At 44.0% G+C, this 17,281-nt stretch overlaps 3 protein-coding genes across 6 annotated transcripts; 1 reads left to right on the top strand and 2 right to left on the bottom strand.

Moving 5' to 3' along the window:
- Positions 1-989: 989 nt before the first annotated feature.
- LOC105694868 (protein PET100 homolog, mitochondrial) lies at positions 990-1,844 on the bottom strand. The gene is made up of 2 exons (XM_012415962.2): positions 1,657-1,844; positions 990-1,459 (listed from the first exon to the last, which is right to left on the bottom strand). Exon 2 carries the CDS (start codon positions 1,446-1,448, stop codon positions 1,200-1,202), a length of 249 nt encoding a protein of 82 aa, XP_012271385.1. The 5' UTR covers positions 1,449-1,459; positions 1,657-1,844; the 3' UTR covers positions 990-1,199.
- Positions 1,845-1,908: 64 nt separating this feature from the next.
- Positions 1,909-4,874, top strand: LOC105694867 (UDP-glucose 4-epimerase). 4 transcript variants are annotated; one of them, XM_023432861.1, is made up of 7 exons: positions 1,909-2,139; positions 2,379-2,659; positions 2,960-3,078; positions 3,168-3,458; positions 3,674-3,854; positions 4,010-4,294; positions 4,531-4,874. In XM_023432861.1, the coding sequence occupies exons 2-7, from the start codon at positions 2,524-2,526 to the stop codon at positions 4,590-4,592; spliced, it is 1,074 nt and encodes a 357-aa protein (XP_023288629.1). In that variant the 5' UTR covers positions 1,909-2,139; positions 2,379-2,523; the 3' UTR covers positions 4,593-4,874. The 4 variants fall into 4 exon arrangements, with proteins under 4 accessions (XP_023288629.1, XP_023288628.1, XP_012271384.1 ...); XM_023432860.1 differs by having other exon boundaries at positions 2,351-2,659; XM_012415961.2 differs by having other exon boundaries at positions 2,313-2,659.
- On the bottom strand, positions 4,305-8,089 carry LOC105694866 (tRNA (cytosine(34)-C(5))-methyltransferase). The gene is made up of 12 exons (XM_012415960.1): positions 7,954-8,089; positions 7,325-7,804; positions 7,175-7,259; positions 6,928-7,090; positions 6,744-6,851; positions 6,496-6,683; positions 6,289-6,433; positions 5,792-6,115; positions 5,353-5,720; positions 5,074-5,241; positions 4,848-5,002; positions 4,305-4,496 (listed from the first exon to the last, which is right to left on the bottom strand). Exons 1-11 carry the CDS (start codon positions 8,017-8,019, stop codon positions 4,854-4,856), a joined length of 2,244 nt encoding a protein of 747 aa, XP_012271383.1. The 5' UTR covers positions 8,020-8,089; the 3' UTR covers positions 4,305-4,496; positions 4,848-4,853.
- Positions 8,090-17,281: the final 9,192 nt, after the last annotated feature.

Raw genomic sequence — 17,281 nt, 5'->3', positions numbered from 1 at the left:
GGGACTCTACGGGACTCTACGGGCACACTACGGGACTCTACGGGACTCTGCGGGACTCTACGGGACTCTACGGGACTCGACGGGACTCTGCGGGACTCTACGGGACTCTACGCAACTCTACTGCACTTAACAACACTCAACGGCACTGTACAGCCTGCGATAGGGCTCGGAAACATTTGAAAAACGCTCGATAACGCTCGAAAACGCTTGATAACGCTCCAAAACGCTCGAAACCGCTCTACAAATGATCGAGGAACGCTCGAAAACGTTCAAAAACGGTCGAAAAACGCTCGATAACGCTTGAAAACGCTTGAAAAACGCTCGAAAACACTCGAAAACGGTCAAAAAACACTCGAAAACGGTCGAAAAACGCTCAGTAACGCTTGAAAACGTTCGAGATCACTCGAAAACGTTCGAAAACGCTCGAAAAACACTCGAAAACGCTCGAAAAACGCGTGAAAACGCTCGATAAGGATTGAAAACACTAGAATATCACTCGATAACACTCGAAAACGCTCTGAAAATGCGTGAAAACGCTCGAAAACGCTCTGAAAATGAATGAGAAACGCTCGAAAATGTTCGATAACTGTCGAAAAACGCTCGATAACGCTAGTAGGGAAATATAAAAATCATGCCGCATGGTATTACCATCACGAGTACGTGAGCCACCAACGGCGACTGGTAGATGGTACCGCCATCGCGAGTGCGCGAGCTCCTATCAGAAATTCGTTGCGCCGCCCTTGGGGACAAAAAAACGGTGAAAGCTAATGTACGAAACCAAAGGGCAGCACAGGATGCGATCGCATGATCCTGCCCGTGAGCAATCTCCCAACTCATCTCTGTCTCCGAACTCATTTCTGCTCATCTCTCCAACTTGTATCCGAATGAATGTGGTTTCGGTGGTGTGTTAAAAAAATTCATGATTTAGAAACAGCCAATCAGAGCTGATCATGATCCCACCATTTTTAGGCGGAAAATATAAAAGTGCATCAATAGAAAACTTGCATCATACAAATGCAAAATTATTTATGCTTTAACAATACGATATAAATTCAAAATGTGATAGCCTTTGATACAGCACAGTTTGGTAAAGCACGAATCTTTACTACACTTTGTAAGTAAATTACCAAATAATTATTTTTTATACTTTACTGATTGTACTTTATGAACATTCTATCCTTATGTTAATAATATCCTTATTATAAGTCAAAACGTTTCAGTTTAGCATCGAGTTCATCTATTTCTTGTAAAGACGTCTCTTGGGTCATGTTTTCCAAAAATTCAGCCATTATACGTCGTTTCTCGTGCGAGTCCTTTGGAAATCGTTCTTTACGTACTTGAACGACCCATTTCTCATAATTCTCTGGTTGATTGAAGTAATGGAACAGAACAACTGGAAATGCCGTGTACAACATCATTTTAAACACTTCTAATTGCCAGTTGCCCATTTTTGAAGATTCTGCAATAGAACATGACATACAACGAAACCTCTCGAACGTAAAAACATTCAGCACATCGTACACTCTCAATTTCCCAAAGCAACTTGAAATAGCAAATAGATTACATTGTGAATTCTCTTTCGATGAACTATCAGTGACTATTCAATTTTCTGCATACCTATTCTAATCTGAAATGCACTTTTGTACATAACCTCACCTGAATAAGAAATTCTTCGTAAACGAGCGACAGGAAATTCCGTACAGCAGCAACTGAGATTAATGCAGATTAAGCATGAAAATGACGTATTCGTTTGTTGATGATTATCATTAAACAGGTTGAAAGATTCCCCGAAACATTAATAGCCACAGAATGTGATTTAACTTTGAGTTGCTTCCCCACCGTACGACACCACTAGTTCTCGATTTCGCCACTCGTAACAAGATGGAGCCAGTTACCGTACACGCAGAATCACGTTGAACACTTTTAAAAGGCATTCTCATCCCTTTAATTCTGTAGATTGATTCCAAACCTTAAAAAGTGACAGCTCGTTTACTTTGCAACGCCCCCACGTATTCATTTCTCGAAATTTCAGTCCCGCGTTTCCGAAATAAGGTAAACATTTCGACAATTTCTCGAGCTTTCGAAAATCGTCCTTTTAGAAGTTAACCCTCTCGACGTTACGGTCTCGACTTCAAAAAGGTGAGCGCCGAGTTTTTTCTTTTGGTTTAGACGTGTTTATCTCATTTAAGAACCAAGGGAATTGATTGTTAATTGATTTCAGGTGAGCCTCGTATTCTTAAATTTTACCCGATACTGTGTTCTGAAAAGCGCACACACGGTTTACGAGCAAGGTCATATAATGTAATCTTTAGATAAGATGCTACGTTTTTCCGGATTTCCTGCTTGTCAGGCGATCTTCAGTCGTAGTTTGATCGTAGCCTGGTCGTGGCCAAGTTGAGGTAAATTTGGCTGTATGCGTCCTTACTGTTCGAAAAGTGAGGTAGCTATTCAAGGCGAGTGCAGCTACCTTGGAGGGAGCGGAACCGCGTGGCAATAGGATCCTAAAAAGAGAAAAGTTAGGTAATGGCCAGCGAGAGCGAATCATGGAATGTATTGGTAACAGGGGGTGCTGGTTACATCGGTTCTCACACGGTGCTGGAACTTCTTAACGCAGACTTTAAGGTGGTGGTTATTGACAATCTTTCCAATGCCTACAGAGGTGAGATCCTATCACTTTCCCCAGGCTTGTTAAGCGATTGAGGTTGTATCCATATGTTAATATCGATTAGATAAGAGTCATGGGCTGGGGTACCAATGCACGATCCTGTATTATGAGTCTCGTAAACTTCGAGAATAGGGGAAATGCGTTGCACCCAGTCGAATAACGTTGCTCTCGCTATTGTATACTTCTCCTTAAAAAGTAGCTATTATTAATTTTAGTAATATTAACTAGAAAGTAATTATTATACATTATTAACGCATTTGGGGCATAGGAAGTACATATTCTTACTGTTTCTAGGACCCTCCGATGAGAAGCCTGAATGTCTTAACAGAGTAGAAAGGTTGACAGGGAGAAACCTTGTTTATATAGAATGTGACATTAATGACATAAATGCATTAAAAAGTGTTTTTGAAAAGGTAAAAATATCGTCCTTGAATGTTATTCGGTAAAAATTAATCATAGCTGGCTCTGGTATTCGCAAAGATAACTTTTCCATATTCTACAGTACAGTTTCCAATGCGTAATACACTTTGCTGCATTGAAAGCAGTAGGTGAATCTTGCGAAATTCCTTTGGAATATTACAAGACTAATGTCAGTGGAACCTTGAACTTGCTGGAAATTATGCGGGATCATGGTGTAAAAAATTTTATTTATTCGAGCAGTGCCACAGTTTATGGTATTCCAGAATGTCTGCCACTGACTGAAAACACAAAGACAGGGAATTGTACAAATCCTTACGGAAGAACTAAATTCATTGTCGAGGAAGTTTGTAAGGATTTATGTGATTCTGATAAGGTATGGAAGTAGAACTCGTTAATTTAACATTTTTTTTTCCTTTCAAATATCTGTTATGATTATTTAAACATATGTGCATACTCATGCCATATCGCAACATGCGATTATTAAAACAAATATGTGCAATCAGATCTGTCGGTAATATTTATTTCTAATGGAATGTTTATTGATAATTATAGCGTTGAAGTAGGTCAATTTACGATGAATTATTTCAGGCTTGGTCTATTATATCATTGAGGTACTTCAATCCTGTAGGTGCGCATCCTTCGGGAGAAATTGGAGAGGATCCTAATGGAGTCCCGAATAACCTAATGCCCTTTATTGCACAAGTGGCAGTTGGGAAGAGAAAGATGCTTTACGTTTATGGTAATGATTACGAGACTCCTGATGGTACTGGTAAGTCAAAACACGAGTCTAATTTCAATATTGACATGTAAGGCTCAGTCCGATATGATTAATTTGGTTACGTCGTATTTTATGGGATTCATGCCTGCATGCATACAAGTTAGACTTTGAATGTACATATTTAATTATTTTTATATTATTTCTAGGCGTTCGAGATTATATCCACATAGTCGATTTGGCATTAGGTCATGTGAAAGCAATGATTTATCAAAAGACCCAACATCCACTAGGATTTAGAGCGATTAATTTGGGCACGGGAAAAGGGTATTCTGTGCTCGAAGTAATAAGTGCCTTTGAACGGGCTTCCGGTAAAAAGATTCCATATGAAATAGTGGAACGTCGACTCGGGGACATTGCTGCTAGTTACGCCGATGCTAGTTTGTCGAATGCAGAATTTTCCTGGACTGCTAAAAAGAACTTGGACGAAATGTGTAAGCGGGCGATTTTATATCATCTTTATTGTTCCCCATTGATATCTGAGGGCGTCGGTAACAAATTTTTATTGTCGTCTTAGTATCCCGTACATTTCGTCGGGCTCCGTTTTTTGTTCGTGACGTCCTCTGATACGATACATATTTAGATCATTATAACTTGTTAAATGGATATCGGATCTCAAGTATAATCTGTATCAATCTGTCGATATAATTATATGAATTCATGTTAACAGGTGCAGATACGTGGAGGTGGCAGGTTAACAACCCGAATGGCTACAAAGTACCTCAAAGATAGCTTTCTGCTGCTGAACAATAACACAATTTTTATATAAAGGGATTACTTTAAAGGGGCGTATTTCAGTACGCAAAACGACACGTGTACTCAAATGATATTGCTTTTAATAGGGAATGGGTGGTGCATCGTTACCAAAGATCTAACCAAATTACAAAGAATATTTCATTTTATCTCTATATTTTTATTGGACAGTGTACGAAAAGTTCCTAAGGTATAGAGTTGCAAAAATGTGAAAATGCAAATGAATGGAATTACCGTTTATTAAATAGTTTCCTCCAGGTTCTCTGTTTTCACGTCCACTGATTTATCGTCAACATCGGAACAATTTTTTGTCAAATCGTCTTGTTCGTTCATCTCAGTATTTTCCCCGGATGTCATAGCATGCTTATCTTCCTTGAATTTATTTCTTTCTACGCAGAAAAGCAATAGTCAAACACACATGGAATAAAATCAAGGCAAGACTTAACATGACTGAACATACCAAACTTTGAGCAGTCAGCTCCTAAAAGTCTTAAATAATGAATAGCGTCGTGAACAGGAACGTAAGCTCTTAGTGACATCGTTCCTCTCCAACCCACGAGTTCAAAATTCAATGGATACGGACTACTCGTTTTTTCCTCATTGTATAGAAGAATACAACTACCGATAGCTGAGGAAGAAACGAAAACAGTATGATGACGTTACTTGGAATAAAATATACATCTTTTACGGAAAACAGATTTTAGAAAATTTGAATAACATAACCCCTTAAAGCACTTACCAACATCTTTCAGCAGATTTTGTGTCCCCACGCTCAAGTGAACAATTTCCGGTGGAGTTTGTGGGTCACTGCTCTGAAGAAGCATAACCAAGTCTTCCCTGGAGATGCGAACCTTTCTACTGTCTCCGATATAATGAAATATACTGTGCATTCCTTCCTGAGCAAGTCTGAATGCGCACTTCATGTTTTTATTGTCACAACGGACAAAGGTTTTCACTCCAGTATTAATAATTTTCACCTTACTTTCGTTCAACAACACAATGTCACGAATTGCTTGCGATGTAAAGTAGATATTTTTCTTTTTACCCTCATGACATCTTACTAGAAGACATCGAGGATCCAGGTCATCTTGTATTTCATAAAAATCTCTACGTATAAATTGATCGACATCAATGACATGTACAGGGACAAAATGTCCAAACGTAGAGATCTAACTCACTTGATTGATGGCCACACATCCTCCTTGTCATCTTTAAAAAAAACAAAAGGATCTTCTCGATAACCAATCATTCTCTTACGTTTCCGCCGTGGCTTGTTTTCATCTATTAGAGGTCGTTTGCCATCCTGTGATTCCTTCCTTTTTTCTATTTCTGCTTCCGCTTCCTCCTCAAGATTCAATTCCTCTTTTTCATCTCCTTCAAGTGACTTGTTTGGTTTAACATCCACTATACTCGATTCCTTTTCCCAAGGCAATGGCATAATTTTTTCTAAGACTGCTATAAAGAAACCACCTGTATCTTGATGATGTGGTAATATCCTCATACTGCAAAATTAAATGTACGTAAAAGAGTTTCTGATTTTTGCATAAATTTAAAGATTTTTACATTTCTAAACACTAGACCTTTACAAACTTGAGGATGGTAGACAGAATGTGGATGGTAGAGGAAAATAGAGAATTATCAGGAATTGGTATGAAAATAGGTTTATTGCATTTACCTTCGTTCTAAATGAAGCTTGGAGGCATCCGCCGGATTCGGAGGAAACATTTTAGGCCGAATTTGCGTTTGCCACTGATCGGGCACTTCCTCCCATGAATTGTAGAATTGCAGATCTTTTGACGCAGGTAACCAGTGACTGACACCTAATCGTGAGAGATAACTTAGTAATTCTCAATACCTCTGTCCAGGAGTTTAGAATACTAACCTGGGTTACATTTAAGACCTGGCACTAAATCCCTACAGTCCCTAAGGCAAACTGACCCATTTGTTTCTTCTAGTAATCTATGAAGTACACCTTCATTTTCAACAGGATTCAAAGAACACGTCGAGTACACCATTCTTCCTCCAACGGCGAGCAACTCCAAACCACGTTTTGCTATTCTGTATTGAATCCTAGAGGGAATGAAACATGTTACCTTATGTGTACTAAATATATAATGACAAAGTATTTACCCATGGAGATTATTTCCATTTGCTGCGCTCCACTTGCACCATATGTCGGGATTTTTCCGCATTGTCCCATCACCGCTGCATGGAACATCGGCCAATATTCTATCAAACCTGTAAACATTATGTGTCATTAATGAAATTAATATTTTTATAAAAGAGCCATTCAGGAAAAATAACATTTACTAACTTTAAAGTACCTTTGGTACCATCAGAGTTGGTAATGTCAAAATTAGGCATAACGGATGAATCGTGATTTGTAATGAGAATATTTGGACTATTTAAACGTTTAGCTTGATGAACCAGCATATAACAGCGATTATTGTCGAGATCATTAGCAATTACGAAGCCATCTGTAGAATTAAAGAAATAACTATTACTGGTTGTCAAGATTTCATTAAAAAATAAATGAAAAAGAAAAAGTAAGGCTCTGCTACCAGGAGGTACATGTTTCTCTTCTGCATGTATCATTTCAATTAATTGTGCAGTCTTTGATCCAGGAGCAGCACACATGTCAAGGACCTGTTGAAATATTTTTAAATTATTATATTATTTTAGCCTGGTACATGCATATAAATTACACAGACCTTGTGCCAAGGTTTAACATCCAGGAGAATCGGAGGGATCATGCTGACCACTTCTTGCCGGCTAATACTTCCACTGTTAGTCTCAGCTATTAAAAAATTATGAAGCCTGAAATAAGCTTCCGATCTTCTGATATCCTTTCGAGTAAGCTGTAACTGCCATGCAAGGTCTTCCGGGTAAAATGGCAAACACCGAGGCTCTATTCTCACCTCGGTTGACTGGTCACCGTCTTTGGTCTCTTTCGTGTTTAAAATTTCTTTGAAAAAATCCCCTTTAATAATTTCCAGCAGTGCTTTCGCTTCTGCTTTGGAGCCAGTAATTCTAAATGCCACAGGAAGATTCTCCCTCATGGTACCGATAAATGCATCCCACTCGTCATCTTGAATTATTTGTTGAGTTTTATAGTACTTCTCAAAGTCTTTGTTCTCCCTGATGATATTGGCATAACTACGATGTGGTATTTTGTCCCATTCGTCCCTGTTCTACACATTTTATAACTTAATTGTTAAAATACTCGACGCATTTATATTGTGAACGTATCGAGTTAAGGCACAGCGAATACAGTGCTTCTCATAACCTCACCTTCCTGCCAATAATTGTAAGTAAGCAACCGTACAAGACAGATAATTACCTTTTGCTTTTCACGACGTTTCTCTGCGAAGTTTTTCTTCGGCTTGTGCCGGCGTCCCTTTCCCATAATTATTTATACGTAAAACTTGAAAACGTATCTCGGGCACGTGTTCGTTAGCCGAACCTCAGAAAACCCGGTGAACACTGATTTAACTAGAAGCATATTCATGCATTTGTTAAGAGTGGTATAAACGCCATCTTACGTCGGTACTACTGATAAGAAAGGATATATTTATGTCAAGTATGGAGCAATTTCGACAAGGTGCCGCTAGATGTCACTGACTTTTACAGCGCGCAATCGGAAATACCATAAACCTAGGAATATAGAGACAAAGTGTATCATTTCGACTATATTTTGTCGATTCTACATTTAAATGGAGTTTTTCCTACTTAGTGATATGAAAAATACCAGTTCAATCAATTTTGCCTTGCGTGTTCTCTTGTGCCCCTTTCCAGGTTAGGTGGATCATAACAGGATCCGTTTTTTTTTTTTTCAAGTCATCATGGGTAGTTTATCGTTGGTAAAAAAGAAAATGGATGGCTGGCCGTTCGAAAGAGGGCAAGATGCAAGGTTTTAGGCGTCCGTCGCATGTCACGGGCCGATGCTTTTAACGAGTCATAAAGCCGTGAAAAAGGTTCTCATCGTAAAGCGCAGCTCGCGGAAAGAGGATTCGTTAGGCGTTCGTCCCGAGAGAAGAGGGTCGGGTATTTTCCGAAAACGCCTATATACACATTTGTCGTCGCCTTCTCGCCCCTCGGCGAGTTTCGCGAACTCGTCTGCCCGTTGACGGTTATTACGGCATTCTTCCTCGTATTGCACGTCACGGCCGTTGCGGTTCAACAGCGGCGTTGAAATCTCCAAAGGCGAAGGTGGCCCTCGAGGCGACGAAAATTCCGTCCGAAAAGGTTCCGTCGCCATCCATCCGTCATTTCCCGCATTTCTGGGATTTAAATCTGCTGGCCAGAATGGGATTTAGACCCGTGGAAAACTGCCCCTCCGTATCTACTCGAGCGCCATCTTGGAAGTCGGGGGCGCACGTTACTCCTGGTAGAAAGAAAGACGAATGCGTGATTATAACGTAACGTGTGCCTGCACCTGGGTTAAAAATGTCGAGGAAAGAGCGGGGCAGAAAACGAGGAAAAAGGGTTACACGGTAATGCCTTGAGCGTAGCAGTCTCGGCTCGAGTGCACCGGGCGATTCCACGAGGACTTTTATGACATGTAACCCGACATTAGCCCCGGCGCAAGTGCGCGTCGCGAGGAGCGGTACAGGGTATCGAGAAAGTTTCTCCCTGGCGCGGCTCGTTGCGGGAGAAAATCCGCAAAATCGAGGGTCGCGGAGTTTTACCCGCGAGTTAATCGCGCCCACGCCCTATCCGCGCCCTGTGCGTCCTTGTGCGTCCCTATGCGTCGCGCGGGCAGACGCGCCGCAGACTGCGGCCGCCGCTGGCGCGAGCGTCGCGCCATCTGGCGGGCGCACCGGGGAACCTCCGTCGTACCTGTCGTACTAATCATGGTAAAAGCCGCACGCCCCGTAATATCCGGCCGGCCCTCCTTGCCTAGCTTGTCTTACTAAATGGGAATACGAGGAGGTGTTACTTCGCTTTCTTTCTTTCCAGGAGCTGGCGCGACATTACGCCGAAAGCCCGGATCGAGGATTTCGACCTTACTTCCGGGAAGACGTCGGTCTTCGGATGCGCGCAGGGAGGTGGAAAAAGGAAAAGTCCCGCTTCTTGATGGATTGGGAGGAATCCTAGACCGATGGGTTATTCATGGCTCGCCCTTCTTTTTTTATTCCTAAGTAGCGCAAGGATGTAAGTGTTATCAAAGAATTCAGAAGTCCCATAGAAGCCCAGATCCTATGTTAGCGCTTGATGCTTTAAAAGTTGGCTAACAAACCAGAAGTGGGGGAAAAGAGAGGTCGCATGTGTTAGCAAACGATATCTCACATACGAAGAGAGACGAATATAGAAAGGCCAGTATTGTGGGTAAGATAAAGAAAGAATGCAATTCCCTATATGTCGCCATAAGATTAAGAGAGATGGAGAGATGATTACAGCGCCGCCATCTGTTGGCTAACATACTATTCATCGAGCATCGAACGTCCGTATCCTTCTGGGCTTCTGTGGAGGCTTCTGAATTCTTTGGTATTATTAAGAAGAAAGGCAAAAAATATTCATTTTAACTCCCGGCACATTCGGCCAGACATTTTGGAAGACCTAGCATTAAAGAGCGAGGGAAGGAAAAGTCGGATATAATTTGAAAGCCAGAGTTGGCCGCCTCGGTCTTGATGCCAGTCTAGGCGGTGGATGTCCATCCACGATGGTCAGGCTAAATTGTGATTTATGCCCGCGGCCAAGTCCGACGGGCTTTCCGTTCTTGTCGGATAGGAGAGCGAATCGTAAATGTAACCAGTCGGGAAGGCTCGGCCTAATTCAGACAAACGAGCTGCCGCAAAGTAATCATCCTTTCGCGCGACATAACCCTTTTTTTCCGGGTTCCTACTTCGCGGAACTCGTTCTCCCGATGTTCATTTGCCGAGGAATGGAAGTTCCGGTTTCCTGGTACCCTCGACAGAAGACGTTATCGCCGTTAAAGTTATGTTGTAAATTTGTGTTGATCGGTACTTGATGTTAAACGCTATTTTTTGTCCAAAAAAATTTGACACATGTTCCAGGTACGTTCGAGGATGATTTTAGGAACAGCTCTACCTTAAACGCCGACGAGAAATCTTTTTGCAATTATCGGTGGTATCTAACCCTCAACTCACGGAAAAGTAGCAGGTACGTTGTCCACGATGCTACCGGAGTTTTCTACTGACGGTGAGAATTTAAAAAAAATATTATTTAAATATTTCTCGGACTCAAGAATGTCGCTACAATGCTTCTCCCCTAGTACCACCGATACCTGTCGCCTTTCGATTAAATTTCTTTAAAAATAAACTTACGTAAACAATCATAAAATTAAAAACTCATTTTCAAAAATTGCAAACAATGCGTACTAAATGACTGTCGAATATCAAATTTGTAATTTCTCCCCGGAATTTCAAGAAATTACAACGCGCTGTTATAAAATTGTAAATTCATTTAGAATTTTACAATAAGGCGTATACTAATTTACTATTAAGACGTGAAAATTATAATTTCACTGCAACCTCATGTACTGAAAGTGTATGAATTTTATGAATTTTTTAAATTCATACATACAATGCATCCTGCCTATACGGTTCGGTGTATACCTTGTGTATGTATAGGGTATACACCGAGTCGTTTGAAACGTTGTCTCGCGAACGTCGATTCGAGGTGCGAAATTGGGTCTTTTTCCCATTTTCGAAATCGATCTCGAAGGGGTCAGGGGGAGGGTCACGTCTCAAAGGGTGCTCCGTCGCGGCGCGAGTCTCGGGGAGCACTCGAGGTCTTGAAGCACCGAGCACAGCGTCGGTGCGGAGCTTTGGCTTACCGTCAGGGTGGTACTTTCGTCGTTGATTTCGCTTCCCCGGGCTCGAGGTAAAGCTCGATCTCAAGCCGAGCCCGAGAGTGCGCCCCGGAAGGGCTGGGCAAGGGTTCAACGAGGGAGCCGCCTTGGAGACCCTCGCGATTTCAGCCTGCCAAGGAGCATCGCGAACCGAGCTCCGGACGAAGTCCGACCTGGAGTCTGATGCCGCACAATAGCCTCGGTAAAAATTACGTAAACCGATTATGATATCAATAAACCCTTTATGAAACCGATATACCCTTTAGGATGAGACGGAAGGCGCTGAGAAATGTAATCCAGGTCGATCCAATGAAATTCATCCATCCCCTTTTTGGGGGTCCCTCTGCAGTTTTACTTGGATTTCTTTATAATTATTGTACGCAAAACCACAGATGGAGTATGCCACTTAGTACAATACCCAATGTCGTTCGATACAGCTGTCGATATAAAAATCAACCTCAGGAAAGTAGGTATTTTGCAAGAATCTTCTTTACCGACGTCTATCAAGTTCCTCGACGTGTTTCACATCACCTTAATCCCTGTAAAGGTTTAATCGCCTCCCTCTCTTCAGACCTTCTGAATTCCGTTTATTTGCAGGGGTCGCGGAATACCCGCGATGAATTTACATGGAACCGAGTCCAGGAATTGACCCCGTTCCGCCAATCCTCTGCGGGGCTGAGCGAATCGGAAAAGAGAGGTATCCGGCAAAAGAAGCGTCCTCGACTTCACGGCGGCTTTACGCCGAAGGGTGCTCGGCGTCGAATTATTGTGTTTCATCGCCGGGACGCTTTTTGGAACCAGCGGAGGCTACTACTCCGATATCGGTTACGACGCTTCCTCGTATCGGCGACCCTTGAGCGTCTATAAGGGCTCTTCCTAGACTTCTGCGTCTTCCGTCTTGCTCCCTCGTCTCGGCTCCGCGTTTCGCCGTCCTTCTCGCCACGACGACGTCGAGTTTCACCCTTACGAGTTTCCAAACCGCTCGCGCTAAACGAGAGCTGACGAGAACACGCGTAATTTCCGATCGAGTGAGCACTCGCTCAAAGATTCAGTGGGTTAAACGAATTCGGAGGGACGGCCGAGCTCTTTACGCACGTGCGTTTACGGTTTGCCGATACGAGCGGGGGAGTTAAGGTGAAGTGAAACCCCCCTCAAATCAATCGATTCGAATTGTTATTTTTTAAGGGTACTGGACCAAATCGTCCGAAACTTTGAAACGTGACTCGTGATTATCTAGGAATAGTCCTGGCAAGTTCAAAATTTGAATTATTACGCACGTGCGTTTACGATTTGTCGATACGAGCGGGGGAGTTAAGGTGAAGTGAAACCCCCCTTAAATCCGTCGATTCGAATTGTTATTTTTTAAGGGTATTGGACCAAATCGTCCGAAACTTTGACACATAACTCGTGATTATCTAGAAATAGTCCTGGCAAGTTCAAATTTTGGATTTTTACGCACGTGCGTTTTCGGTTTGCCGATACGAGCGAGGGAGTTAAGGTGAAGTGAAACCCTCCTCAAGTCAGTCGATTCGAATTTGCATCACCTTAACTCAAGGGGAGGAGGGTTTTTTGCCGACACCTGGAAAATCGTCGGTCGAGGAAAATTGACCCCGATAGGCGGAATCGTTTAATTCCCGCCGAGGATTACGGGTGCAGGTAATCGATCGTACTTCATGGGTAAAAGAAAAGTAGCGGAATAAATAAAAGGAGAAGCCGTCCCACATCTCGCGAGTCCTCCAGGAAGAGCCCTAGAAACCGGGGATAAATCCGGGAATAAAAATTCGCGGCTCCCATTCGACGTTTCGCGTTTGAGGATCGCTCTCTCTCGTCTTGCATCCCGACCGATCGTCTCGCAATCAAAGGGTGGCATCAATTTGCAAGGGAATGGAATAATTGCGGGTGCGTCTAGGGGTGGGTGCCCCTCCCTTGACGCGTCGCGGTGTCGCAATTGACAGGGGGCGTTTGCGCGGTTATTTTATTTTATTCCTCCCCCTCTCCGGTCTTTTCTTCTCCTTTTTCCCGGTTCCCTCCTTTCTCCCCATTTTCCGTAACAAGTTCCCTTGAATGTGGCGAAAGTCGAGCCGGGAGCCGGAAGGAGCGGAGGGGAGGGCCAGGTGAAAAGTGAGGAATTAAAAACGGGAGAGGAAATGCCGGCGAGAGGGGAACTCGAAACAAGTCGAACTCTTGTCTGGCTGGCGTAGACTACGTCTCCTCTTTAATGGAATAAAGGATCTCCCGGCCGATGTCTCGTTCCCTCCCCAGGGATCTCGTTTGTCGCCTGGCGCCGTAAACGGTATTATGAGCGCTAAAATATTGCGATCCCCCACTTTTCCTCCCCCTTTTTCCGCCCTTTCCTTCCCCTCGCAGAGGATTTTTCCCTTATCTCGCGGCCACGAGAGAAAGCCATATTCTATTTGCCTCCGAGAGACGAGCGCGCGTCCTTCCAGGAGTGCGCCATCTTTTTTATTTCCATTCTTCTTCCTCTTCTTTTTTTTTACGGCGATTCCAGCGTTTCAGGAACCCCACACGGTCGGTTTAGACGAAAAGAGACGACGGTCATTTTATTTCAAGCTCTTCCGAGCCATTTCCTGGGACAGAAATGAGTTTTAATCGCCATTCGGGGCGATAGACCGTCAGACGAATTTATTCTCGTCTCAGAGAGCAAACCTCGTGATTTCTGGTCCAGAAATTCCCTATGTGATCGGAATGTAATTCCTGTTTTTCAGTTTTTAGAAATTTTCATTTATAGGGATTTTAGAGCGAATCCACTTTTTCGGGGTCGATGATTTCTCGTGGAGGAGAAAAGCCATTTTTTGACTCTTTGGGCAGATATCAGCGTCACGAGGGGCGCCTCACCGGATTAAATAAAAATCGGCCAAAGCTCGGCGGATGTCGGAAAAGCGTCGTCCGTCTCATGCAATTTCCCCGGCGGTCTCGGGTTTGCGTTTTCCTTTCCTCGGGGTCATTCAGCCGGGAAGTCGGCGCCGCTTTCGGCGTCGCGGCGACGCGAAAAGGGCGCGTCTGCTGATGGTCCCTTTGCGATATGTCTCCGTGTGCAAATATTAGAGGAATCCGCGACGTCGTCGGGTGTATCCGCGATGTTTTCATTTAATATCCCGTGAATGCCGACTGTGCGGATCCGGCATTCAGGGAAAAGATTGCGAGAGCCATTTCCCGAGGTGGGCCGAGAAGCGGAGGCGGAAGAGCGCGCAAGCAAGATGGCGGCTTTGAGATACCGCGAAGACATACATCTCTGGAAAGAAGTCGCCGAGAGCTCCTCGGGGAGCCGGGGAAAACGGAGGGAAACCTCGAGGACTAGAGAAATTTAATGAGAGCCATTTCCGGGAAGAGCCGGACGCACTTCGCGGCGATAATCGTCGCCGTTCTCGAATACGCTGCGTTTAGGCTCTCGTTCTCTCGGGACCGTAATGGCCGCCCCTGGAAGCGTCCCGAGAGGAATCGATCCGGAAATCTGGACGCCGGAAGAGTGCCCGGAAGCCGAAGACCCGATTCCCTGGTCCGGCCCCATCTCGACTGCTCCTTGTTCCACTTTTCGAGGAGGAAACGAGAAGAGAAGCGAATAAATCCTCGTGGAAGTCGCCGAGACCGATGGACACCAAAATGGCGGCGCGAGGGTTTCAAGATGGCGGGACGATTGTCCATTAAGGCGGCCGTAAAGTCAATTCCAATCCATATTTTTGCTTGAAACAATTCCGAGTGACTGTGTAGATGTTAATAAATATCTATAATAAAAATTCCAAGATGGGGCATTGTCATGGTTCGTTAGAAAAAATCCTCGCGGAAGTCGCCGAGGCCGATGGACACCAAAATGGCGGCGCGATGGTTCCAAGATGGTGGGACGATTGTCCATTAAGGCGGCCGTAAAGTCAATTCCAATCCATATTTTTGCTTGAAACAATTCCGAGTGACTGTGTAGATGTTAATAAATATCTATAATAAAAATTCCAAGATGGGGCATTGTCATGGTTCGTTAGAAAAAATCCTCGCGGAAGTCGCCAAGGCCGATGGACACCAAAATGGCGGGACGATTGTCCATTAAGGCGGCCGTAAAGTCAATTCCAATCCATATTTTTGCTTGAAACAATTCCGAGTGACTGTGTAGATGTTAATAAATATCTATAATAAAAATTCCAAGATGGGGCATTGTCATGGTTCGTTATAAAAAATTCACAAAGAAAGCGGATAAACGGTACGACTGCTTTAAAACGGCCCTCTTTAGATATTTATGTCGGGAAGTTCGCTTTTGCCGGGACAATGGGGTGTACTTTGGTAATCGATTACTCGCGTGGAATATTTCGAACTCATCCTGGGTAATCAGCCGTGGTCCAGTGAACGACCCCGCCATCCGAGATTATCGGTGCATCGATCGGCCATCGATTCGGCCTCTATCGATCCATCGAAGGAACTCCCCCGGCTCGTCGACGTTACGCTTCCGTTTAATTTAATTACCCGAGCTTTTTGACGAACGTTATTCGAGGCCCGCCATCCAATACCGGACCGCGGGATGAATTTTAATATCTCGCGTGAAATAATTCGGCACGGATCCCGCGGTATAATAAAATTACGCGTAATTGGCAGGTGTATTGGTCTCCATTGAAACGCCGAGTTTTGCGGCTAGGGCCAAATTAACGAGGGAATTCTTCCCTCGTTATAATGGGGGAATAATGCGTGCCCGAAAGAAGTGCAACGGGTTAATAATGGGTTTGAATAAAATTGTAGAATATTCATGCCGGGGATTCGGTATCGCCCTGGGTCGGCAAATACCGACGAGGATCAATTGCATTGGAATTTATTTAGCGACCGAATATTAATTCCGGGACAGTAATTCATTTATACCGGAGGGCGATCGCTTACCTCCGGAGAGTACACTAATCATTTCACATATAATTGTTTATTAATCGAGTCGGTCCCGTTGGATGTTTTGGGGGCAGCCGGACGTGTTTCATTTTATTAACTTTCCCTTTTATTAACTTCCGGCATTTTCACCCTAAGCTTGCCAGGTATTTTAATTGTTTCTCATTAAAATACTGCATCTTATCCGGTGCTCAGTCTTCGAGACGTTTCGAATCAACAGGTCCTGTTTCGCGTCGAAAAAAAGATTAACGACGACGTGAAAAAAAAAAAGAAGAAAAAGGAGAAAGAAAAATCCTCAGCCGGCGGGACTTTTTGGTTTTTAGGTAAAGCCCAAAGGCCCGGCGTCGCGTTAAATCGGGAATTTCCAGCACTCTCGTCTGGTTGGCAAAATATCCGCCGCCTGCTTTGATTAGCGCGGCATTCGCGCGAATTTCGCAATACCTTGGCGAGACCATTATGAGGCCCAGGGTGGAAGGGTGGAGGCCGGGTTTCGCGATACGGCTCACTTGGCTCGCACAGAAGACCAGGGTCGTATCGAGGGAGGCACTGCACCCCCTGCGGGTCTACATGCACCTCCTCGTGGCCCTTGCGCCTCCACGTGCACCTCCACATGCACCCCTGCACCTATATATAGGCTCTCTTCCCCGTACCTCTTGCACTTCTAACCCTTCTACCTCGTGAACCTCCGCGCACCCCCCTGCATTCTCCATATATACCCTAAAAAGAAGTGCCGGTTAATGTTACCAGATGCATACTCGATTAAAAGGTTCCTACTTGCATCCTCTTGCACCTGTATCTATACGTGCACTTCTGCATGCCCTCCAATGCATTCCTTGCACCCCCGCTTGCGTTATCTTGTATCTCTACCGATTTTACCTACACTCACCTAGGTGCACCTATGTACACCTGTGCACCCACCTGTGCGAATCGGCACCCACCTTACCCCCGCGTAATTAAATCGAGCTACATCATCCACCTC

This window comes from Orussus abietinus, unplaced genomic scaffold, assembly GCF_000612105.2.
Source record: "Orussus abietinus isolate OABI.00-Male unplaced genomic scaffold, Oabi_2.0 scaffold459, whole genome shotgun sequence".
In the NCBI taxonomy this organism is placed as follows: Eukaryota; Metazoa; Arthropoda; class Insecta; order Hymenoptera; family Orussidae; genus Orussus; species Orussus abietinus.
Note: the sequence above shows the minus strand (reverse complement) of the source record. Positions and strands in the feature narration are given on the sequence as shown.